Source organism: Dermacentor andersoni, chromosome 8 (assembly GCF_023375885.2).
Source record: "Dermacentor andersoni chromosome 8, qqDerAnde1_hic_scaffold, whole genome shotgun sequence".
Lineage (NCBI taxonomy): Eukaryota > Metazoa > Arthropoda > Arachnida > Ixodida > Ixodidae > Dermacentor > Dermacentor andersoni.
Window position 1 is genome coordinate 69,467,913 of NC_092821.1, and position 26,165 is coordinate 69,494,077.

At 47.4% G+C, this 26,165-nt stretch overlaps 1 protein-coding gene and 1 long non-coding RNA gene across 2 annotated transcripts in view; both read left to right on the plus strand.

Annotated features, from left to right (window-relative positions):
* LOC126538815 (neprilysin-2-like) overlaps nucleotides 1-26,165 on the plus strand; it is a 110,952-nt gene that overhangs the window by 11,414 nt on the left and 73,373 nt on the right. Inside the window, exons 2-3 of the mRNA XM_055075008.2 lie at nucleotides 1,405-1,694; nucleotides 25,369-25,658. Of these exons, the coding sequence (XP_054930983.2) occupies nucleotides 1,405-1,694; nucleotides 25,369-25,658 (580 nt within the window). The remainder of the gene's footprint in view (nucleotides 1-1,404; nucleotides 1,695-25,368; nucleotides 25,659-26,165) is intronic.
* Nucleotides 13,579-17,768, plus strand: LOC140212895 (uncharacterized). Its single transcript, XR_011889868.1, has 2 exons — nucleotides 13,579-13,784; nucleotides 17,641-17,768. It is a non-coding gene; the product is annotated as an uncharacterized lncRNA (long non-coding RNA).

The window sequence follows — 26,165 nt, forward strand, 5'->3', positions numbered from 1 at the left end:
ACCAACGTACCATCTACGGTTTCAACACCGCCCGCTGCGCCCGCACGTGCCTGTACCAGTTGGTCTCGTAGTTAGTCTGCGTGGCCACACTGCGGCGCTGCCACTGCTCGCATGTCGCCAGACTCCTGCAAAATCTGCCTCAGATGTCCCAGGTTTTGTGATCGGTTATTGTTGCTGACTTTGCAGTTGGAGTCAAGCAAAATATCTGTTATTTTTCTGAAACTTTATAGCGCGATGAAATGACGCCATCAGCACGTCATCGACGCTATCGTGCTGCGAACGCGACACGTGCTCAGCCCCGGCAACCCCTCAACCCAGCACCCTGACCGGGCCCAACTACGGGCGCCCCCGCGCCATGGGAATACAAAATTAGACCTGCCAGCGCACAATCCCCATGAGGCGAAAACATAGAGCCGTCCGAGCACGGTGATGCGCCCGTCGAAAGGGCGTCGCTCGCGGACGGCGATCCCGCATTAGGCAGCTACGCATCAGCCATACCCCACTATTGGATATAAGCCATCAGCCGGCCAGCCGGTCGGCGGCCAGCCGCAAGGCATCCTGTCCGAGCAGAAAAATCGCCTCCAGGTGCGTAATACCGCGACGAACGGGAACAGAAGACCTTCACAAAAAAAGGGCCTCGCGCGTCAGAACTATTATGACCTAATCTTTTCGCCGAAAGCAGCAGGACCGAAGCAACCACCGAACAAGGCAAGCTGACAGCCCACGTGCTGCTCTGGCGTAAGACTGCCTTGCAAACGACGGCCACTTCAGCAACCGCTTGCGTAGTCCGCCTTTCTTGTCTCGCTTCCGCTCTTGCTCGCTGTTATGATATCATGATGTCTATTCTAATGCAACCGCGTTCCCTCTGGCGTCACCAAAAGTTTCCTTGGACCGTCGCTTCCTTCACTCTCACTGCTGCGGAAGGCGACCCGCCCTTCGGGTGGCACGTGCTTTCTCTGGCTCAGGTCTGGAGCTTCTTGCAATCCGATTTGGAGCACCGGTTCGAGCACCCGAATTTCCCATTAGTGACACAGTTGTGCATTCCCCATTGGATTAACTCGACATCTCGGGTCCATTTGGCTTGCCAGTATTTTAATGCTTTTGCACCTAGAAGGCACCGTATATGTTAGCGTTAACGTTCTGCTTGGTTTCGCTGTTCTCAAAGACTTTAGTTTTGCGCCACGCAGTGCAATCTATCTTAACGCTAGTGTTGCATCGCGCGCTCACGCAATCATCTTGCGCTGTACTAAACTGTGTACTATCGATGTAGCAGAAGCATAAGCAGGCAACATCAATTGTAGGTTCTGGTTCGCGTAATTTGGTCACGCTGAAATGTGGTTTGTTCATGTCGTAGGAGTATATTGATGTTTCCATGTGGTGCATTGCACCGTCGTCTATGCACAGGGAACCCACAGTTTTTGTGACGGCCATAAAAGAGCTACGACAGCAGGACGGGCCGGACGGTGGCCACGAGCGGGTTCGTTCCATGCTACACCAGCTGCGTAACGCCAGCCAAGCGTCCCGCGCCATCGAGCATCAAGAAGAGGACGACGCCCTCGTGGACGCACTGCTGACGGATGAGAGCTATGTGCTCGAGAAGCTTCAGGAAGCGATGCGAAGTTCGCCGGACGAGGGAAACAGGCTCGACAAGCTGCCCCTCAAGCTCATGGCGTCGGTCACTGACGCGTTACCTGGTGAGCGCCTTGGCTGTGGCCAAGTACGCGTATGTGCTCGGAATGCGGTAACATTTATAAAGGTGACACTTTCACATGATGTGTAGAGCTCGCGCTGTTTCCCTGAATATTTGCAGCAGAGAAGCAAGATTTGATGTTTCATTTTAGGGTTACGCTATAACGGACATTAGTGAAGTTTGCTGCCGCAAGATACGCGTTACTAGATCTGGACGCGCCAGGGGCGCCGTAACAGTAAGCTATTCAACTCTGTGGTTAAGGTAAGCCCTCACTTGCGGAAATAAGTGCGCGCAAAAATAACACGCTTCCATAGAATGCTGCGGCCCGTCCGCGGGAGCCCAGGAGAAAAAGCGTGCCGTGCGCAGCCGGTGGCCGAGGAGAATAGAGGAGGAAAGCGCCGCCACGAGGAGAGAGTCGCTACATTACGCGCGGCGGGTTTCGAAGGCCATACCACTGCGCATTCGCGGGGAGCGGCGGGAAGGCGAGAGTTCTCGCGCTCTCTCGAGATGCTTCGGGAGCCCGCGAGAATGCACCTTATGCGATGCATTTTGGCGCCATCGTGCGGTGGCCACGAGAAACAATCTGGCAGGCGCTGCTGCGCGCCGCGACAGCCTCCCCACGCGAGACTCGCGACCGAACAAGCAGCGTGTGAGACAAGACCGAAACAACGTGCACGCGCCGTCATATTTTGTCATCGTCCGCTAACCATCGAGCCCGCTGGTGAATGCTTTGTACCCGGAGGTTTCTTTAGCGTGACCAACGGCTGGAAGAAGGAGCTTCGACAACGCTTTACATAATAACTTTTATTTTTTTCCGTCGACGTGATGGGGGAGGTAAGGGGAAAAAAAAGCTGAAACAGACAGCTTGACTAGTTCCCGCCCCCCCCAAAGAAAAAAGAATACATTCCATAAAGGCAGACAGTTCAGCTATCGACAAGAAATAAAAACATATGTTTTGATTGTACAAAAATAATACCTATAACTACAAGCATCTTTGTGGCGTATAAATATGCACATTCCCAAACGTGTGAACATGTAACTGTAGTAATGACATTACGTTTACAGGACACTGCTGGAATACATATGTAAACACCATACACACAACAACGGCTTATTAACATCTGCATAATGGTATATCATGAACAATAATCACTAAATTTCACAATGAAAAAAAAAGAGTTCAGGAAGCACGCCAGAAGACAAACAGAAATTTGATATGCATACCAATTTATACAAACGAGAACAATGTTCAGGGAAATACAACTTAGGCAGAAAAGAACACATTTAATTGTTGTTTTGATGTATGTTCTAGTTGTATAGCGTGTCTGTGACAAAAATTTAATAATTCTGGCAGTTTTCTTTTCATCATTAGCTGTCCATAGGTAGTTCTACACGTCGCTACGTTCCAAATTTCCCTACTACGTGTATCGTATAAAGGAGCTTTCTTTGACCGAGAAGCTAAAGCTGAGAGAAAGTTTACGTTTTCTTTCACATCCTTTTTATATGTTAAACACAGACGGTATCGATACATGTGAGTAATTTTCATAATTTCCAACTTTTCAAACAAAGGCAGAGATGGGTGATCTCGAGGAACACCGAGAACATGTCGCAACATTCTTTTTTGCATTGTAAGAATTTTACGTAAATGTGTAACAGCCGTAGTTCCCCAAACTAAATGTGCATAATTAATGTGAGAGTGAAATAATGTATTATAAAGAATAACCTTGACCTGCACAGGCAGTATCTTTTCATTAATGTACGTAGCTCCTACGACACTTGAAATCTTAGAAACAACATGTTCCACGTGGTCTTCCTACGTTAAGTTCTCGTTGAACACAACGCCAAGGGTTTTGAATGCGCGGAGTATTTCTATTTTTGAATCGCGTAAAAAAAGATCTGTATTTATAAAAACGCTCTTATTCCTCGGACGGAAAAGTATGGCTTTCGTCTTGGCCGTGTTTATTTTTAATGCATTAGCACTTGACCACTCATTCAAAAGCGATAGTGAGCTATTTGCTTCAGAAATTAAGTCATTCGGACATGCAGCTGAGAAAAGCATAGTCGTGTTATCGGCATAAATGATATGATTAACGTTCGAATTAATACATATGTAATTCAAATAGATATTAAATAAAAGTGGTCCAAGGATACTTCCCTGAGGTACTCCTGATGTTATTGTTTTTTTATCGGAAGAGAAACCATTGACGCAAGCAGGCGTTTGGTGCGTTGCGACACCACGTACCCGAGCACACGAGGGTTGGACCCTCCAGCGTGTAGCCGTGTGCGGCTTAGCCGTGTCCGGGGAAAGGGGGATCCTGGGGGTTGAGCCGATGCCGGGTGTTTGGACCTTTAAGGCCCCTCGGCGGAGGCAACACACTTCTTTGGCCTCTGCTTCACGTAGACGGCACCCCCGGACTGACCCACCCGGGGGAAATCGGTAGTCGCCTTTTCCTGTCTCTCTCTCCCTCCAGCCTTCGACTTTCTCTTACTTTCCACCTTTCCTGTCTCCTTCTCTCTTCTATTTACTTCCTTCTTCTTGGCGGCAAGGGTTAACCCTGTGTGGCTATCCAACCTTGGGTACACCATATTTGGTTATAGTGGCGGCGTACGACTGGCGTCGTGCAGACTTGCATGCAAGCTCTGCCGCGTCCCCTCGTTGGGCTCCGTGGTGGGCGGTCGGCGCTGTTGCCGAAGTTTTATATATTTCATGGAAACTTCTTTCCCCAAACTTCCTGATCGCCCTCAGAAACGAGGGCGCACCGAAGATGTCTTTAAGCTTTTTGGCAATCGTACACAGAACTTTCCCCGCTTTCATGTCATCCACTCTGATAAGCCTGAGAAGACGGTGAGAAAGATTTCACTTTTCGTTGTCTCGAAATCTCTGACGGAAGTTTTCGGTCCCGGATACAAAGCATCGAAAATGGCTAGCGGAGATCTTCTCCTAGAGCTCCGCGACCAGAAACAATATGAAAAACTGTCCAAGCTTGTATCTTTTGGGGGTGTTCCAAACACAGTGACCCCACACAGTACCATGAATACTACCCGTGGCGTTGTATCGGATGCTGATCTGCTCGAATTATCTGAAGCTGAACTTCTATTGGGCTGGAATGATCAGAACGTGATCAATGTTAAGAGAATTAAAATAAGACGTGACGGAAAAGAAATGAATACAATGCACCTAATACTTACATTTGGCTCAAGCAACCTACCCGACACTATCGAGACAGGGTATGCGAAAATCCGAGTGAGACCGTACATCCCAAATCCCCTACGATGCTTGAAGTGCCAGCGATTCGGCCACAGCTCACAGAACTGCCGAGGCCGCCAGACCTGTGCGAAGTGCAGTGCCCACGAACACGTATCTGAAACATGTGAAACTTCTCTCTCCACTGTGTGAACTGTGATGGGGAGCACGCCGCGTACTCGCGGTCCTGCCCATCGTGGAAAAAAGAAAAGGAAATTGTGGCAATTAAGGTTAAGGAAAATATATCGTTCAAAGAGGCACACAGGCGGGTAGCATACCTGCCCAAGAAAACCTTTGCCGATGTGGCGCGTCAGGGGGCAGCGCCACAACGGTCTCCGGCGGCTGTCCGACCCACACCCAGTGAGGCGGCAGTGACGCCATCCGCCCCCTCGGCGGCTGCAGCTAACGCTGCTACGCCAACACAGCAGACGGGGCCATCGACCCCGAAGGTGGGCGCAGCCGAGGCTGCCCCAACCTCCCCGGCCCCTTCCAGCGCTGGCAACAGCCGGCTCAGCCAGATCCCTCAGGGAGCCCCATCGACCTCCGGGCTGGTGGGCGCAGGAGTCTTGCCCTCCAAGGCGGGACTCTCTCGGGAAACATCTCGCTCGCAAGAGCACGTGTCCGGCGCCTCACAAGAGGCAATGGACACTACACCTGTCCTCAAGGCGCACCAAGCGCCTAAGGAGCGGCGAGGCTCCCTCGAACGCTCCAGAAAGAACAAAACCCCTATTACAGGGCCTCGAAAGGGCTCTGTAATCTAAGGCATTCCTTCCGTTTCCGTAAATACAGCACCAATTTATTTTAAATATGGATACACAAATCATTCAATGGAACATCAGAGGTCTTCTTAAAAACCTTGATGATTTGCAAGAACTCATCCACAAACACAATCCAAAAGTGCTGTGTTTACAGGAAACAAACTTAAAACCAAAACACACAAGCTTTCTTCGACAGCACGTTACTTTTCGCAAAGATCGCGATGATGCTATCGCATCATCGGGCGGTGTTGCCGTTGTAATTCAAAAAAGCATGGCGTGTCAACGTTTAGAGCTACGAACGGCCCTCGAAGCAGTGGCGGTTCGAGTTGTCCTGCAAAACGAACTCATCACTATTTGTTCGATTTATATACCGCCACATTACAAATTAAACAAACCTGAATTTCAGTCCTTCATAGATGAATTGCCAGAACCTTATGCTGTTCTTGGCAATTTCAATGCACACAGCAGCTTGTGGGGAGACTCTCGCATCGATACGCGAGGTCGTCTCGTTGAACATTTCCTTTTTTCTTCTGGAGCGTGCCTTCTCAATAAGAAGGAACCTACATATTACTCTCTTGCAAACAGAACCTTTTCGTCAATAGATCTTAGTATAGTTTCCGCGTCTATACTGCCCGAACTGAAATGGGAAGTTACGAGCAATCCTTACGGGAGCGATCACTTCCCCGTACTGCTAAGAAAATCTAAAGAAAATGAATTTCCCCCACAAGCTCCTAGGTGGAAGATAGATACAGCCGACTGGGAGAAATTTCGAACTCTATCTAGCATCTCATGGGCTGATATGTCTTCTTTGGAAATTGATGCGACTGTGGAGTATTTTACAGCGTTCATAATAGATGCCGCATCTAAATGCATATCTGAAGGAAGTGGCTTGGCATGCAGACGGCGTGTCCCGTGGTGGAACGACGAATGAAGGATCGCTCGTAAGAAACAGAACAAAGCATGGGGGCTGCTACGCGCTTCCCCCACTGCAGAGAATCTTATAAATTTAAGAAAGTAAAATCTCAAGGCAGGAGAACCCGCAGGCAGGCCAGAAGAGAAAGTTGGCAGAACTTTTTATCGAGTATTAACTCGTTTACAGATGAGGCCAAAGTCTGGAACCGGGTAAATAGAATGAGAGGTCGACCAACGTACTCACTCCCTCTGGTAAATACACAGGGCGATACACTGCAAGATCAGGCAGACTCACTTGGGGAGCACTTTGAGAGCGTGTCATGTCCAAGAAATTATTCAGAATCCTTTCTCAAATACAAACAAATAGAGGAATGTAAGCCACTCATAAGAAAATGTCGAAAGAATGAACCATACAACTGTCCTTTTAGTATTGCCGAGTTCAGAGCTGCCTTGAGATCATGCAAGAGCTCCGCACCGGGTTCTGACAGAATCATGTACGAAATGATCAAAAACCTACACAATGACACCCAAGTTACACTACTCACAATTTTCAACACTATTTGGGCTGCAGGATACTTTCCAACTGCATGGAAAGAAGCAATTGTGGTCCCTGTTTTGAAGCAGGGGAAAGACCCATCCATGGCGGCAAGCTATCGTCCGATAGCTCTTACAAGTTGCCTGTGTAAGTTTTTTGAAGAAATTATAAATCGCAGACTCATACATTTCCTTGAACTCAACAATATACTTGATCCCTATCAGTGTGGCTTCAGAGAAGGCCGGTCGACAGCCGTTCACCTTGTACGCATTGAAGGATATATTCGGGACGCATTTGTACATAAGCAGATTTTCATGTCAATATTCCTTGACATGGAGAAGGCATATGACACAACATGGCGCTACGGCATCTTGCGAGACTTGTCGGAAATGGGCATCTGTGGCAATATGCTGAAAATAATTGAAAGCTATTTGCTGAATCGCATTTTCCGAGTGAATCGGCAACGTATTGTCGCGACCTTGCACACAAGAAACAGGTGTACCACAGGGAGGCGTGCTGAGTTGTACGCTCTTCATCGTGAAGATGAACACGCTTCGTGCTTCGCTACCACCTGCCATTCTTTATTCTGTCTACGTTGACGACATTCAAATCGGTTTCAAATCTTGTGACCTCTCAGTATGCGAGAGACAGGTGCAGCAGGGCTTGAACAAGATTTCCAAGTGGGCAGACAAAAACGGTTTTAAAATCAACCCTCACAAAAGCTCTTGTGTTCTTTTTACAAGAAAGAGAGGCCTGTTTCCGGATCCGTCCTTAGAACTGTGTGAACACCAAATACCTGTCAACAAAGAGCACAAATTCCTGGGTATTATACTTGACAACAGACTCACTTTCATTCCACACATTAAATATCTGAAAGAAGAATGTCTAAAAACAATGAGCTTAATGAAACTTCTAACCCAGACTACATGGGGTAGTGACAGGAAGTGTTTAATGAACCTATACAAGAGCCTCATTCGGTCTCGATTGGATTATGGTGCTGTAGTATATACCTCTGCCGCCCCGAGCGCGCTAAATATGCTGGACCCAGTCCACCATCTAGGAATCCGACTGGCCACTGGCGCTTTCAGAACGAGTCCCATACAAAGTCTATATGTAGAATCAAATGAGTGGTCACTTCATCTGCAAAGAACATACATCAGCCAAACATATTTTCTGAAAGTCCACTCAAATCCTCAACATCTGTGTTTTAATACCGTTAATGATATGACATATGCTACACTCTTTTGCAATCGTCCCTCTGTAAGACAGCCTTTCTCGCTGCGTGTGAGGGAGCTTAGTGAAGAAATGCATGTTCCGCTCCTCGAGCTCCGCCTAATGCATCCAGCCAAGCTGCTACCTCCTTGGGAGTGGCAGCTGATACAATGCGACACATCTTTCACTCAAGTTACAAAGCACGCTTCAGACATTGAAATCCAAATGCATTTCCGGGAACTCCAGCACAAACACTCCTGCACGGAGTTCTACACAGACGCATCGAAGTCACACGACGGGGTGTCCTATGCAGCCGTCGGTTCATCCTTCTCGGAATCCGACGTACTGCATCCGGAAACTAGTATCTTTACGGCTGAGGCCTACGCAATATTGTCGACCGTGAAGCATATAAGGAAATCAAAACTCAAAAAATCAGTTATTTTTACGGACTCCCTAAGTGTTGTGAAGGCTTTGATATCGTTCTGTAAGCACAAAAATCCTGTTATAATTGAACTCTATTCCGTGTTATGTAAAGCATATGTATCTAACCAGCATGTGATTATATGCTGCGTGCCTGGCCATAGGGGCAACCAGGGTAACGTTCTAGTGGACCAGATGGCCACATCAATTTCATTGCATACAGTTAATCCTACTGCTTCGGTCCCTGTCACAGACCGGAAGCCTTTCTTAAGAAGGAAACTGCGAAACCACTGGCAACGTATATGGGACGCAGAAGTAAATAACAAACTGCACTTGATAAAGCCACAGTTAGGTTCTTGGCCCTCCGTAACAAAATCACGGCGAACAGATGTCCTATTCTGTCGCCTCAGAATAGGACACACATTTGGCACGCATAACTTTTTACTCACTGAAAATGATCCTCCAACCTGCGGTAGATGCGGGGAGAGGCTGACCGTCCTCCACGTCCTCCTGGAGTGTCGGGCAGCCGAATCTGAGAGAAGGAAACATTTTTCTCTGGCATACCGGCAGCATATCCCCCTACATCCCGTAATGCTACTCGGCCCAGAACCTTTATTTGACACCAACGCAGTTCTAAGTTTTCTGAAAGATGTTGTCTTGCATGTTGTTAGCCCCACATGTTCATAGCGGGTCCTCGCTTCAGAGGATGCCGCTGTGATAGCTCTTTCGTATAGCACATGCCTCCAGGCCCTTGTGTTTCAAGGGCTCTGGCGAGGCAGCAGTGCTCCAAGTAATTTTACTATCTTATATATTTTCTATTTTGCATCATTCTCCTACGATGGATTTTAACGTTCATACTATTCGTCATTAATCATCGCCATAATTTTATTGCACGTAGATTTTACGCACTTTACAGCAACTATTTTTAGGCCACTTTACAGCCAAGTCACATCTTCGATAAAACATCTTCAACATTACCACTTTTCATGGCGCTCTTTGGCCAAACCTGGCCCTTGCGCCATTAAACACCACATATCATCATTATCAAACCATTGAGGTAGACATATTGTTGTCGATTTTCTAAATAAGATGCTAAAAGTGCTAGTGCATTACCACGGATTCCATATGCATCTAACTTTTTGAGTAAGATCGAATGTTTAAGAAAATCAAACGCTTTTGTGAAGTCTACAAAAACTCCCAAGGCTACTTCGTTTTTTTCAAAGGCGTTTAAAATAAATTCTTTCTGCTCCAGCAAAGCCTGTTCCGTCGACCTGTGTTTACGGAAGCCAAATTGTGACTGGGAAAGTATACCGTATTTATCGCAGAAATTCATTATTTTGGCGTAAATTACTTTTTCCAGCCCTTTAGAAAAAATAGGGAGTATGGACACGGGTCTGTAGTTTCCGATGTCAGTCTTATCGCCTTTTTTATAGAGCACTCTCACCCTAGCAACCTGGAATCGTTTTGGAAACACTCCCTCTAAAAAACACAGATTAAATATGTGCGTTAGGCACGGTGAAATTAGTTCTATTACATGTTTGACAGGTGCAACTTTTATACCGTCTGCGTCGCTGCTTTTACTGTTATTTAGTCCTCGGAAGGCCGAAATTACATCAGGCTCGATTACAGGACTAAAAAAAAAAGGGATTCCTGGTTTTTAGTTCTGATATAATCGAGTGCTCCTTCAGTCGGACGTTCTAGTTTAATATCAACAAAGTATTGGTAATTTCATCCGCTAAACGAGCGCCTGTGATCTCTTCATTGTTACGTTCAATCTTTGTAACAAAGCTAAAGTTCTTGTGGCGATTTAGAACTGTATTTAGTTTTTCCCATATTTCGTTTGTCTTTCCTGCAGAACTCTGAAATTGCAAATGTAATCATTTCTGGCAGCTCTAATCTCCTTCGTTTATTTATTGCGGAATACTTTAAACGTCTTTAATACATCTAGGTCGCGTGTAGCCATGAATTTTGCATACAGTTTCTCTGTAATGTCAATCTGTCTGAGAAGTTCTTTTGTAATCCATGGCTTACGTATCTTCTTTGGCTTCGAAAAGACTTTTTTGGGAAAACATTTATTATATACATCTAAAAACAGACTCAGAAAGCTATTAAAGGCACTTTCAGCATCTGTCTCGTTCAGCACAATACGCCAATCTACACAAGAAATTTGTAATTTGAAAATGTCCATTGAAAGTATTGCTGTGTGTGTTTCGTTTTACGCATATGTTTATCTAAACACATATATATGCCGAAGTGTTCACTTATATGTGTGTACATAATTCCAGCCTTCATATTAGATGTATGCAAGTTGGTTATAAACATATCCAGCAACGAAGAAGATGTGGGAGTAATTCTGGTAGGCTTATTAATTACATTCATACATCCATAGGCTTTAATTAATTGTTCAAATTCCCGTTTTGCGGGCAGATCGCCAAGCATATTAATGTTAATATCTCCGCCGATGATCACAGATAGCTTATTTTCATTTGCAAAAGTAAACAAATAATCTAGAAATACCAAAAAGTTTTCCACATTTCCGCTCGGAGGCCGGTATACTACGCTTTATAGTTTTTTGTCGACCCTCAAACATAGGATTTCATAGTCTTCATGCACACAAGAAAAATTCCGCACTTGGTCACAGACAAGATGTTTCTTCACCATCATTGCCACACCTCCTCCACGAGAGGTAGTTCGGTTCACCAAATAGGCGTTGTGGAGGGTAAGCATAATGCATTAGCTTCTTCTGTGTACCACGTCTCCGTAAGCATAATGATGTCAAAAGCAAAATCAAGGTTGCTGAACAAAATTTCGAACTGAGCGGATTTTTTCTTAGCTGACTGGGCATTGAGGTGAAACAGCTTAAGTGAACTGGCATATTCCAGACCACAAACATCTTGAAATTCGGATGGTGTAATCTAATCTTTGTATGAAGCCATAATAGGGAAAGGAAAAAAGAAGCTTAAGTCTATTTAATCTTGGCTAAGTCCTCCTTGCATGTTACATGATGTACTGTTGTTCCATCTTTCTGGCGGACAAAAACTTTGCCGTTCCGATGCCAGGCGTATTTGAAATCGTGCACTTTAGCCCATTGCCTGGTTACCTCAAGCAATACCCTGCTGTTTTTCGTCAAATTTTCCTGAATGTAGCAAATCAATTTTGACTGGTTTAGTTCTGTTTTTTTTTCGTAACAACTGAGCCTTCATATCCTGTCTTGCAAAATGTGCTATGATACCTGGTATCTTATCTTTATGTGCTGGAAGTCTGTGCAAAGCAACAATGTCGTATTTAGTTATTTCTGGAATGTCAAGCTCCGCTGCCGCTTCATTGATTTTTGACAATAAGTCTTCGTTTTCACTGACGGGTATGCCATGGAACTCAAGATTTAGTTTTCTGCTTTGCCATTCAAGGTTGTTTAGATCTTGAGTTATCTGTCGTTTTTCAGTTGCGCGGTCTTGAGATTCAATTGATTCGACTCGTTTTTTTAGATGCGATATTTCTTTGTCATGATTGCGCATGCGTACCAGAACTTCGTCATATTTGTCTGACATCACTTCCACTGCGTGCTCAATTTCTTCTACTGTGTCCTTTAGTGTCATGAGGCTTTCTAGTTTTGCATGAATACCTTGAAGCACAATCGCTATGTCTGCATCTTGTTCTTCTTTTGTTTTGTTGCTTTGGCTACCTCTCGGCTTAGCTATCTTACATGTTTGGCAATGCCAACCCTTCCGCCATGCTTCGCTTTTTGATTTGTAAGTTGATTCTGTTACCCCTGAGCAGTTAACGAAATGGTACATAAAGGAACATTCTCCGCACACCAGCTCTTTTTCACAACTTTCCTTACAACCTGGACTTGCATCGTCGTCTGAAAGTGGCATGTTTGCAAGGAAAACACACCCACAGAAAAAGAAAAACAGGAATACTACAATGGCAGCAGCAGTGGCGACAAGAACAAGAGAACACGCTCCTCCTTGGCCTGAAACCGCTGCGCCTGAGGCGTAAAATGAATAAATAATAGAACAGTATGAGTACGCACAAAAACACGACTCGAATAGGGCATGAGGTGTAGTTCTTAAAGCGATTATCACGTTTCAACACTGCATGTCTTTCTTTATGGCGTGCCATGTGCTAGGCGTACATACATACACAGGCAGTGGAGAGGCCAACAGAATGCCAAGTTGCACACGTTATTTACCCACATAAAGTGTCCCTACATCTACTACATCTACAAAAAGGAAAAAACAAATGGTGAGAATTACGAAAATCGGTGATGCCCCCTGTTTGTGGGGCGCCCGTAATCCACTAAGGACGCTCCTTGGTACGAACATAGCGATCGACCGCGTCTTTTTTTTTTTTTTTTTTTTGAACTGGTGCGTGTACACAAACAGCGTTGGTATTGTCGCGTAGTAGTGACAGCAAAGAACACAGTAGCAATACTGTGAATGACGAAACTAACGTTTATTGGCCGGACCTGTGCCCACAAAAACAGGCTACACTTAAAGCTCGACGAATACAGTCGGCTATCGTCGAAATCTGATCTGCGGGTCAAGCATAAAGAAATTCAACAAGAGGGGACACTCGGCAAAAACTGGCAAGCGGAAACACGTCACGCCTAGCGTCAACTCCATCCGTTAGTTGACGCGAGCATCCGAAAAAAAGAACGTGAAGTGAACTTGCAGACAACGTTTTACGTTTTTTTAGTCTTTCCCGCTAAAACTAAAAAGCTTTGCGTATGAACGAACTTCGCGACTCATTGTTCTTGCGTTGCCTAGCAACAAGCACAGCCGCTGGATTTTTTATCAAGCGTACAACAAGCTAGCGACACGCCAGACGCGCGTGCATACGTCATGCGCCAGACATGCCGCAGGAGCGAGCGAGGCCGGCTGCGCATGTGAAGCTCGCGTGCTCGGCGACCGGTCTGTTACGGATGCAGCCCGTTTTTTGGGGCTCCCGTCGTTCTCTTGCATTCCGTCTGCGTTTCGGCACGGCACCGCTGCACTACTGGACTACAGCAAGGTGAGGAATTTTGTTTGACAGTCTGCGGCGCACTTAAAGGACATTTAGGCTTACAGTACTGCACAAAACTGAACCTATCTAGTGAGGCAGTTACCGAAAAACAGCTCCGCCGTCCAGGCCTAGGTAATTTGAGTTAATTACGCGTACTGGGAGATGTTTTTGACGCCTTCTATGAGCCCAAGCATTTTTCTAACTTATTTCTGTAGTTCTTGGGCACGCCCGCCGCACCGGGCTTTGTCACGAAAAGCACCTCGGGCGTGTGACGCAGTTTCGCGTGAACTGAATCTTACCGGAACAAGTTTTGGCGCTTTCTCTGACCCCGGACATTATGGTAACTAATTTTGCTACTTTTTGGGGTGCTTCCTTCTAGTGGTCGTCTGTTTGCGCTGTTGCCCGCATATGTTTCACTTGTACAGTACCCACCGGGTTGCAATGGTACGAAGACAAAATGTCCCGTATTCGATGTGCTCCGCTCCTGCGTCATGGAGCGGCCGTGCCCGCCGTCTGCCTTCGACGACGTTCCCTGGGACAGAGTTCGCGAAAGCGTGCTTTTTTTAAAAAAAAGGGTGTGATGACGAGAAGTGATCAAGCCCAGTGGCCGCGCTCGGCGTAGCGGCGCAGTTAGCGAAAAGCAGCTCGGCTGTGTGGCGCAGTTTCGCGTGTACTAAATCTTACTGGGAGAAAGAAGTTCGTGACACATTCTCTGACCCCTAAAATTATTGTAGTTCATTTAACTTTTTGGGGTACTTTTGAGGCATGCTCGCCGCGCCTGTGGTTGTGAAGCTGTTAGCAAGAAAGCAAGCCTGCCGTGGTTATAGTTCTGCGTGTACTGAATTTTAGTAGGACGAGTTTGTGACGCTTTTTATGGCCCAGCAACAACATATACCTAATTTCGGCACTCACGCTTGTCGAAAACGCGCCGAGCGACTGCCGAGAGTAACACGGGAGTGTGTTGCTTGCGCTGGCAAGACGCGTAAAAGATGCTGCCGAGGAGCTCAAGAACGTGACATTTCTGTCTTCAGAGCTGCTGAAAACAGGCTTTGCACCCACGAATTGGTCTCAAGTGCGACTAGAAGGCTTTCTGCGAGCGTGTAACATTGTCTGGCTGAGAGCCTGTGTTGTAGCCACCGCTGTGTACTTGGCGTACCGTACCGTCGCGTCGACTGAGGCCAAGTTGTTTTGGAAACGCGCAGTCACCCGTGTATTTGTGCTCTTCAAGTGCAAGAAATAATGCCCGAAAAGGGAGGCATGCTTGAAAATCGGATGTTTTCTCCAGATATTATGACGTTGTTTGGGATCAGTCTATTTGCTACGAAATGTATGTACACTATACTCGCGGATTGAATTGAAACATTAGGAGCGCGTGGCCGCCGCTACTTGCAGCGCCGCCCGTGAATGCTTATGCAACCAAGCTGCTGCACTGTGCTTTACCGCGAGGGGGAGAACATCTACAAAGCAGAATTGCTCCTTCCGGTGGCCAACCAGTCGGCCTGTGCTTTACCACGCTGCCTGCGTGACGCTGCAAGGCTTGCGCGCCTTCGTGTGCCGACCGAAATGGTTCGGCGGTGCGCATTGTCCGTTTTGCGGGCAGTGCTCTCGTTACAGGTTTTGGCGATGCGGCACGCATGCTGTGCAAGTCAGACACAAGATTCAGCTACGAGATAGCGCCGTACGTGCCTTCGTAGGCATGATCAACACTTGCACAAAAGAAAAGAAAGTTTCTTTCGTCCGTTTTGTAACGACAAAAAATGAAAGAAGCAGTCACAGGCCTGCCCTTGTGCAACATTTAAACGAAGTCTCAGTATTTTGTTGGTTCGCCCCTAGCAGCGAATGCGGCGGCCATTGTGCGTGGCAAGCTTTCGTAGAGGCTATCGCACAAAGAACGCGCTAGCTATTCTTTAACAGTCGCCCACAGGTTGTCCGAAGAACACCTGTGGAGCGGCCGAATAGACAGAGCATTCTTTATTTCAGCCCATACATTCTCAATATTATTCATGTCCCCGCCTTGCGGAGGCCAGTTCAACACCATCACACAACTGTCTCTTCCAGCAGGCGAGTCACGGGTGCTGCGGTGTGAACTGGGCCCCGGTCGTGCTGGAAGTAAAACAAGCCGTCCTTAAATGGGCCATCCAGGGCGTACGGCATAAGGACGGTGTCGAGAAGTTCTAAGTAGTTCTGCGTCATTAAAGCGGTCGTCCAGGCGTACAAGCGGACCCAAGCCGTCTTTGAAATACACCCCCACACGTTGACGCTTCATCGACCGCTGCTTGCAAGACGATGCAGATGGGGCCGTCGAACCTGGGTGAAGAAAGCGGAAAGAACCGAAGACATTATTTTACTTCACTGCGATTGATAACCGCGACGATAGGGGGTCCTGCTCTTTAATGTTGGCAGAATGCACTGCCTTTTGTGACCATTTCTACGGACTGCTTGTGTCCAACGCACGAAACAAGGCGCCGGTGAAAAGTTTTTCGGCGTGCGCTCTCTTCTCGCGGTAGCGGAGTGCACGGAATATGAAATGTACTTTTTGATGAAAACGCATACGTAGCCGCCACATACCATCTATCCTATCTATCATGCGCTACGGGAATGTAAAGAAAGATAAACGTTGGCGGATTTTTTTAGAGAAGCTGTGTAACCCTCGAATTTGTCAAGGAGTCCACCTACTCGTGCTTCGTGTCCTCCACACTCGCTGCTGCTGGTCCCATTTTGATGGGAACGTGCTCTAATCCGTAAAAATGACATTCTGCCACTCTTCCACTGTCCAGGACCGTTGCTCCTGTGCAAACAGCAGGCTTTTTATCCTGTTTTCTGAAGAGATGAAGGGCTTAATCGCCGCCACACAATTACGAAGGCCACCCATGTGAAGGCGCTCACGTACTTGTGTGCTGGCTGCGAGCCCGAGGTCGTTTCGTATTTCTTTCGCCGTCATCTTCGGGTTTCGTCTCGCTGCTTCAACTATACGCCCGTCGTCAGAGTCGGTCGTCACCTTCGGTCGGTGTCCTCTGGGCAGATTTGTCAAGCGAGCATCCATCCTGAAAGCCCGCACAATCCTGCTCACCGACGAGCGGGGGCATCCGGTCATATCGGCGATTTGTTGCTACGTTAAACCTGCTGCAGACAGTCACAATCTGCATCTGTTCCGAGATGGGTATGCCTGGCATTGCTGCTCGTGTCTGAAACGGAGGCGCGTCTTGCGTTCGCCATATGTAACTTACTGTGGCTCGGCTTCTGCTGACGTCAGTACGACCAACAATGCCGGGAGTTAGGATTTCGAGGCTGAAATAAAGAAGGCAGTTTCTCGTCGGCTACTCCACAGGTGTTCGCACTACATAAGCTATTCTTTTGTGCAGATGTTTGTCATGTCTACGAAGGCACGTAAGGCGCAATCTCGTAGCTGAATAATCGTGTCTTGCTCGCACAGCATGCGTGCCGCATCGCCAAAGCGCGTGTAACGAGAGCGTCGTCTGCTCGCGCAGGCGCGCACCGTCGAGCCATTTCGGTCGTCACACGAAGGTGCGCAAGCCTTGCAGCGCCACACTGGCAGTGTGTTAAACCGCAGGCCGGCTCGTAGGCGACCGGAAGGAGCAATTGTGTTTCGTGGATGTTCTCCCCCTCGCGCTATACCACAACGCAGCACTTTGGTTCTGTGGGCACCCACTAGCGGCGCTGCATGTAGAGACGGCCACGCACGCGCTCCGAATGTCCTGTTTCAATCAGTGAGTACTGTACAAGTGAATATATCTGTAATCTCGCTCACTCGCCACTTACCCACGTTTAGCCTCTACGCGCAATATTCCTGTTATGCCAATGTACCAAAATTATACATGCTTGTAATTTACTTTTATTTTTTCAGCTGATGGCATCCGGTGTAGCTTCGTACCGCAAGGACTGCTGCTTACCTGGTGCCACAACTTTGGCTGAATGCACAAAAAGCCCGGAACGAGCATTTATATAGAGCAAAATAAACCTTTTATTTCAGAAGACGTCTTGCGTATTTATGAAATTGCACTGACACAGATTCGGTGGAGGCTTGTAAAGATCGTCCGTAATCATTTTCACTAAATAACGGAAACCATTCCGCGCCAAGGCCACGCGTGGTTCAGCAGTAGAAGCGAAAAAAAAAATAAATGCCGGCCTGGCGTGCACCAACTGGCGTTCAAAATGCTTGCGGCCAAAACCAAAACGGGAAGGTGTTAATGCCATCCGCCTGGTGCGCAACAGTAAATTCGGCCGCTAGGCTGTATGGGAGTATCCGCTCTTGTCGAAATTTTTTTCTTTGGGGCAAGCGCGTCGGCTTTTATGCATGAGCCATCGAAGGTTCGAGAGTAATCGCTGGTGCCCGCGTGTCTTGCAGAAAGTTCTACTCCATTCGCGTCGCGCATACATGCAGTCCGATTACACAAGGTTCGGCCACGACACACAGCGGCTAGAACGACCGATAATATTCTAGAAACTTCCGATACACATGGGCGTGTCCCGCGCTGAGCGATAACATTTGTTTGACGGTGAAAAGCGGTCACCCGGAAAAGATAAACGAGTACACGTGTCAGTATGAAGTTCAGATGTCTGGGCGACAGCGAAGACGACCCTGAAATGTGTCAATTACAGAACAAGAAGCGTCACTCGACTACAGAAGAAGCTGGACAGGAAAATGAGCCTAGTACATACCGTACTACATCCCGATTCGCTAAACGAACATAAATGCCTTCTGCAGGGAAATATTACTTGTCGTTTCGCCATTCTTGTCGGCAACAACTAGCAACGATTGCTAACTAGCACTATCGGCTACTTCCACAGTGCACGCTGTTTCCCACGTTAGGGCGGCAGTGCAGGCGAGCTTGGCTCAGCCGGATAACTAGGCCGACATCACGAGCATTCGCTGAGCGTTTATAAAGCGGCAAGTGCGCACGGTGTGAAGTTGCGAAATGACGGGATTTCTAGCGAAGGACGCACAGAGACGACAGAAAAAAAATAGACACTTCACGTTTCACTCAACCAGGTCGCGCGAGCTCGGACATAGTTTGTTTCGCTAGCTCAAACATACATTTGCGTCTTCGTCTAGATTATTCGTATGAGTCAGTAATGACAAAAACAGAGAGGTAAACTGCATATGCCTATACATACCTGTCACAAAGTGCAGCCCTAATTGAGGCTTCACGGCGCTGTCGATCGCGTTTCGCCGGCGGAAATCAGAAAATCCGCATTGCCCTGCTGGGATGGTTACAGGAGGTGCAGCCGTAAACGAGACACGAAATTAGCATCGCGCCGAATTTCGATGGAAATAAAGTTCGAAAGGCGTTGTGCGCGTGGCAGCGAGAATGGCGCGGTTGACAAGTGAGTGAAAGAACTTCATTGGAGTTCCGGCGGAGAATTAACTCGTCGCGAAGCCGGCTAGTGCCACGTCGGTACTGGAAGGTCTAGCCCACCGGCCCGGTCACGGGCACGCCGGACAGCCAGGGTTTGCTTGTCTAGAGCGAGGCTACGCGAACGCGAGTCCCACTCCTTTTTGCTGACCTTGGGGTGTCTCTACCCGCACTCCCGGAGCATGCGTGCAAGAGTCGAGGTCTGCCTGCAGGAGGAGCAGGCGTCGTCCCGATATACGTCGGGGTAAACCGCGTAGAATGGCAAGACACGGATGTGCCGGTCTGTAAGAGAAAGAGAAAGGGCTGGCGCCCTATTCCACTGACAAGTGCAGCGCTTGGAACGGCCTTACTCCACTCACTCGGAGGAGAGAGACGCGTCCTGCTGTGCGCCTGCCAAATTGCTTTTGTCCTCAGCCGCTAGGGCACTGCGCATGCGCACTTAGGCGTCGCAAAAGGCGGATTCCCGCGCGTTACAGTCGTTCCTCCCTGGCTGCTGGGACACGGCACGCGCGCCGGTCGTGCACGCCGGTGAGAGCATTGACCTCACCGCACACGTGGCGATTTCGGTGCCTGTGATTGGCTCGCTCGGGTTTGCGGAAATGCGGCGCCGCGAAAAAAATGGCTTCGGGAGCCATCCTCGCGCGGCAGAGGATTCTTGCCGCGAAAGAACCTTTCACTCAACGTGAAAGGTTATTTCCGCAAGTGAGGACGTACCCTTACATTTCTGTCACATTACTCAGTTTCATCGGTTCGGTGCAGCAGAGCCAAGGCCACGCGACCCCCGAGCGCAGATTCTTGCTGAGCGATATGTAGTGCCATATTTCGGAAGCCGTTCGACTACAAAACGGCCTTGACAAGTGGTCTTGCCGGCGGGTGTTTACTTGGAAGCTTCACTGTATGTCGCAGGACGGTTTTTTTGCGCGATCGTGCTGCGTTGTTTAATAAAACATTGATGCACATCCTGCTTTGTGGCCCTTGAGCAGATGTGCACGGCCAGGCAGACGCGCTAAAAGATACGCTAAACAACAAACCATGTTTTTTTTTTTTTCATGAAGCCACAATACTAAAGGGCCTTCAGACTTAAACGACCGTCGCCGGTTTTTTGGAGTTTTTTAAGAGGAAGCTTGCTTTGCGAATTACCCATGCGCCTCTCTTGCTGACCGTGGCTGCCGCCTGCTGCTGCCGTCTCGTCGAATAGCTCAAACTCCATGTATTTGAATTTTTTTTTTTTTGTATCTCCTTTCAAACGGAGCGCGGAAAGATCGTCGCCTAGCCTGCTTCAGAGACTCTGGTATGCTATGAATGCTTTTCCTTCTAGCATTCTTGTATACAGACCCAGGGGGAAATATTCAACTGGAATCCAACTGGTTCCAACTGGCATTGACTGGGACCAACTGGTTCGAGTAAGAAACCATCTGGTGCCAGTTACAGGCCAATCGGTCCTAGTTTGAAACCAACTGGACAGCAACTGGTTCCAGTTGGGATTCAATCGGAACCATCACCAGTTGTACTAAGAGGAAATGGTCCCATTTGGGATCCAACTGGGACCATTTGAAGCAGCTGTACTGGAAGCAAGTGGTTCCAACTGGAAGTTTGGCCAGTTGCATAGTAGGAACTGGTAGTTATCTTGATAAGTACTCGTACAACTGTTAACATAAATACATGATTTAAGTGATATAATGCTACAACGAGTGCAACATTAGAGATAGGTTTTATCCGACACAAGATTTATTTATATGGATAACTGAATCATGCAGATCCTGTTGCTGAAATATGGAGCACATTGCCTTGACACGTACGCGTGCTTCAGTTTCAGCGTCATAAATTTGTGCAGGGTGGCCCTAATATTTAGTTGTCCAGGTTCGTCATATGACACTCCCCTGCGCGCCTGACCGACACCGCGGTGTTATGGTAATGTTGCACCAGCTTTCTTCCGCTGATGTCATTGTCTAGCTAAGCGCTAGTGAGCTGAATGGTATTTAGTGGAAACAACTGGTATTTACTTCCTTAGGATAAAATAGAAATGAAAATGGTCCCCAACGCATACAGCTACATAACGCACGCTTACGAGAATGAACTGCGGGTCCATGACCACAACAGCCGCCATTAAACAAAAAAAGAACATTAGTTGCGTATCTTGTCATGATGGGCTCAAAACTCTATGGCTCAAGAAATAATAATAATATGGCAAGCAATTGAAACCATATGAAATAAAAGTAAAGCAAAATTGCTCCCTCACATAAACAATGTCATCTTTATTAATAGCGAGAAACTGCATCATAAAGAAGAAACTGGAAACGTGACGGCTATTTCGGCAGCCATATTGACAGCAAGCTGGTCGAGCGAGGCGTGTGCGGTTGTAAAGGTTTTTCAAGAGGAACCTGTGGTGTCATTGCTGACGTAACCTCATTTATGCAGTATTAGTGTTGGACATTTTCACCTTTGGAAGACGGCATGACTACAGGCCAACGGATGCCACCTGTTTTTAACACTAACTGGCTTTGTGGGCACATCGTGTGTGGATTGACGTGCGAACTTTTCCCAAGTCTTTATTCTGCCATTTGGAGGTAATTATATACTTATTTTATGTTTCGAGTGCAAGTGGTTCTTAATCACAAAGGTGTAAATACCGCAGCACAGTGTTATTGACTCAAGTGCTCCACTATGCGAGGTTTGTACACATCAATGCTTGCGGGTTTGGTGCTTGTTTTTGAGCCCCATTATCTCCGAGTAAAACGCGTTGTTTTCTTTTACATCACTCGCCAAACGTTGCAGCGTAATCGATGGTGCCTGCATTACTTCCAGAAAGTACTACACAATTCGTGTCGCGCATACAATGTGATTATTGTGGGTTCGGAGAGAACACACATACACAACAAATAGAATCAACGATAACGTTCGAGTAAGTTCCAATCATGCTAACGGGTGAGTGCAGTCCCCGAGAAAAGGATAAACCAGTACATGTCTCAGTATGAACCAGTGTCGTGCAAGACTTGTGCTTTCTGTAGCGCATGGAAATACGAAGCGTATACTAGCGCGCATCTGTAGCACTAACATGTAACAGAAGCGCATAAAGGGTGTGCTTGCATTGCAAGTGCGTATTCCCAAACTTGTTCCGGATGTAGGTTCCATTAAGGCAGGTAAAATAAAAAAAAGCTCTGGCATATTAGAGCCATATCTAAGCATAAAGATGAGATGGTGTTGAACAAGAGCTACAAAACATGAGACAGCTCACACGTTATACGCCTGAATTTTTTATTAGAAAAGATCAGAGCACAAACTCTGCTTATAGTGTTAGTGATGTAGAATTCATAAGCATGAGCTTCGGATAAAGCATGGTCTGAATGAAAAAGATTGCAGCGCAAGATTTTCGCTTCACTTGTAAATATGACAAATAATGAACACTTGTGTGTACATGCAGCTCTGCCCACTCTTGCAGGCACATTCGATGAAGGCGTGCTCATAATGAAACTTGTTTTTACTTACGTAAGCATTCAAATTTGCTCAAAACATTGATCGCTTACAAGGGCACATGAAATAGGACCTCACACTTCTGAATACTTGATGAGAAAAATGTCTCTTTCGAGGTTCTTGATATATAACACGGCTAGCTCAGCAGTCAATTGTGTCAGAGATTTACTCATACTAAAAGCCGCAATTACTGCTAAAGAGGAGTTATTTGTCATTGCGTACTCGTTATGTGGCCAATAGCTTCTACTCAAGGGTAGTTCTGGCTTTACATGAGGTCACGCTATAGTATGTCTAGCAGAACTACTCATACACTAGTATCTGTACGAAGTAGAAGCGATATTTTTGGTAGAATTGCTTGTATGGAGTAGTGATTGCATTTTTAATGAATGCACATATTAATATTTCTTTCAGATGGTGATGCGGAAGACCTACGAAATGTGTAAACGTGTGTCGCGACTTCAAGGGAGAATTCAAGATGTTCTATTGCTGAACACACGGTGCAAGTGTTCTAATAAATGTCAAGTTTAACACTACGCTGCTTCGGCTGCATAAAGTTCACTGAACTGGCTGGTTCTTTGTGACATCCAATGGCAACCAGAAAGATGCATACAAGCTATGGCCAGCTTGAATCTCATATGTATGTAAATGTTTACCGGTTGTTCCTGCTGGCCATGGCTCACTATTCCTATAGCTTAATCGATACCAGTTGCAACAGGAACTGGAACCTCTTCCGGTGTGGCCGAACTGGGACCAGTTGCTATGGGTACCAACTGGGACCAGTTGCAATGGGTACCAACTGGGACCAGTTGCAATGGGGATCAGTTGGGACCAGTTGCAATGGGGATCAGTTGGGACCAGTTGCAATGGGGACCAACTGGGAATTGTTCCATTAACAAGTTGAACTGGAACCAGTTGCATTCCCAGTTGCAAATTTTCACTTGGGTCTGTATCTGCCTTGTACCGCTGCCTACGCCTGTGATTGATCCGGTCGATCCGATCTTCTATGCTTTATTTTTGCAGCGAAGCTGTTAATGGCTAGGTTCTGGCGGATCTCGTCTCCGCGGACATAGACCGATAATTTTTCATGCGTGCGCCAATCCCAAGGATAGTGCAGTACTAGGGCGACCCGCAGCGGAGGTGAAGCAGGCGTTAAGCACTCCCCATACGTGGGTCGATCCCGACGATAGTACAATGCCTGGCCGACCCGCGGCGGAGAGAAAGGGGCAGGAAAAGGTAGGGAGGTTAACCAGAGGCGAGTTTCCGGTTTCCTGCCCTGCAACCCGCGGTGGAGGTGCAGTTCGCCGTTAAGGGGCCCACGTTCACAGGTTTGCTGGACATCGTTATTCATATAGCGGAATGGCACTGATTTTTTCCCCGTCAATACTGTAACCGTCTCTTGCGTATCTCGACTGCTGACCGGCTGATACTTCCGTCTATTTTAAATACAAGTGCTTCTAGAAGTTGTACGTTACCTACTGCTCTCGCTTCGCGAGGTGCACCCCTTCGCATTCCATTAGGATGTGCTGAGTGATCTTCGGATTTTTGCTGCATCCTACCTCACCTAATTGCAGATATTTGCTCCGGTACGTTTTTTGTCCTTAGGCAGTGAGCTGGAGCCTCAAATGTCAAAGCAGTTCGTGTTATTATGCAGACTTCCCCCTCTTTTTGTTCTCATTCTTGTAAATTTTTCATGATCTTTTTAGCTTCCATCCTCTGCATCCAATATGCGGTTTCTGCTTCTCTCACTTTCATTGGAATTACTCCTGCCTGCCTACCTACACTTTCATTTACTCCCCATCTGGTTGCCAAATTTCTCGACCTCTTTCTACAGTCTGTGTCCGTGCTTTTTGGGTACAGAGAGTTGTGCACTTTAGTCGCCCATTTATTTTGATCTATGTTCCTTAGTCTGTCTTCAAAGGTAATTTCGCTCTCGGCTGCGGGACGGCGGCGCCACCTAGGAGCGATAGCTCGCACTACTTCGCCTGCAGCCGTGGAAGGTAGAGGGAAGCCGGCGTAGGCGATCAGCGAATAAGTTTAGAATTTCTGTCAGCAGTATTTTCGTTCAATAATACGAAGTCGCCGCTACGCTCAGGAATGACGACGCGCGTCAGCGGACGATTTAGCGGCGTGCGTTTGAGCAAGGGATATTGCGGAGGATCTAGCTGCGGACTTGCCTGGATGGACATTTCGTTGACACCTCGTCTTCATCGGCCCAACTACAACGACATAATTCGTAGTTTCGACGCTACACGATCAATTCAGCTCTATTACCATGAGTGTAATTCAGCGCTGCAAGCTCAACTACACAAAAGCTTATATACCAACCGATGGTACGCAACCATGTAATTTCTCTCCCTTCGGATATGTTGCCTCACGTTCACTGCTCATCCAGCCATGTACAGCTCGGTGGACTGCAACTGTGTGCCCCAGGAGGCATCAGTGACCACTGATAATACACGTTTTCATACAGCGCTGATTACAGATCGTTTACGGAGCATCTAATAGTAGTTGTGCTGTTTTGCTCTTATTTTCTGTTTTATAATTCGCATAGACTTCACATCAGCAACTCTACCCGGCAAAAACAGGCAAGATCAATATCTTTATAACCTGTAATAACAATATTTGCTTTTTTTTACTAGAAATCTAACGTCAGAAACATAAAAAAAAGCATTCGCCGTGCTTGCGATTAGTGCCACATGCCTCGCAAGCGAGGAGACCTCCTGTGCTCGCACGGGCGAATCACGCAGGCGCCACATGGCAGAAAGTGCTTCGGTCCGTGCTCAACGGCACAGGCGTCCTCGTTGGCGATTACGACACGGTGTTCGTCGACAACGCTAGGCTGCTGTCGACGCTCGGCGATCTGGTGGTGAGCATGCGCGGCCGCCTGCTAGACCAGCTGGCCCTGTGGTTCTTGCAGCTGCACGCGGACCTGCTGCCCATACCCCCGCGTGACTGGCTGGACAGGACGCTGGCCTGCCACGCCGCCGTCGAGCTGCGCTTCGGGCTCGTCGTGAGCGCAGAGCACGTGGCGAATCAGGTAAGCTAGCGGTGATCGCTGTTTTGTGCGACTGCACATAAACCTCAAGAAAGGGGGTTAACGGAGGCGCCCGATTTTTATTTGTCATATCATAAGAGGCCAACAAACACTGACACCAAGGACAACATAGGGGAAATTACTTGTGCTTAATAAATGAAATAATGAAACGATAAATTAATGGAAATTAAAGTGGATGAAAAGACAACTTGCCGCAGGTGGGAACCGAACCCACAACCTTCGCATTTCGCGCGCGATGCTCTACCAATTGAGCTACCGCGGCGCTGTTTCCCCATCCACTTTCTTGGGTATTTATGTGTCCTAGCAGAACCCTGGGAGTGTTAGCCAGCGCCACCACTCACAGAGCTTGGCGGCGGACGTGGAACGTGCTTTATCCCGCAGGCGTCACGATAACGTTATCTTTTTGGGTGAAGGCAACTGGTCAATAAACCCACATATGCTACCTGAAGGCATCAATGTAGCCGGATTCGAGACCCTCGTTATGTAATA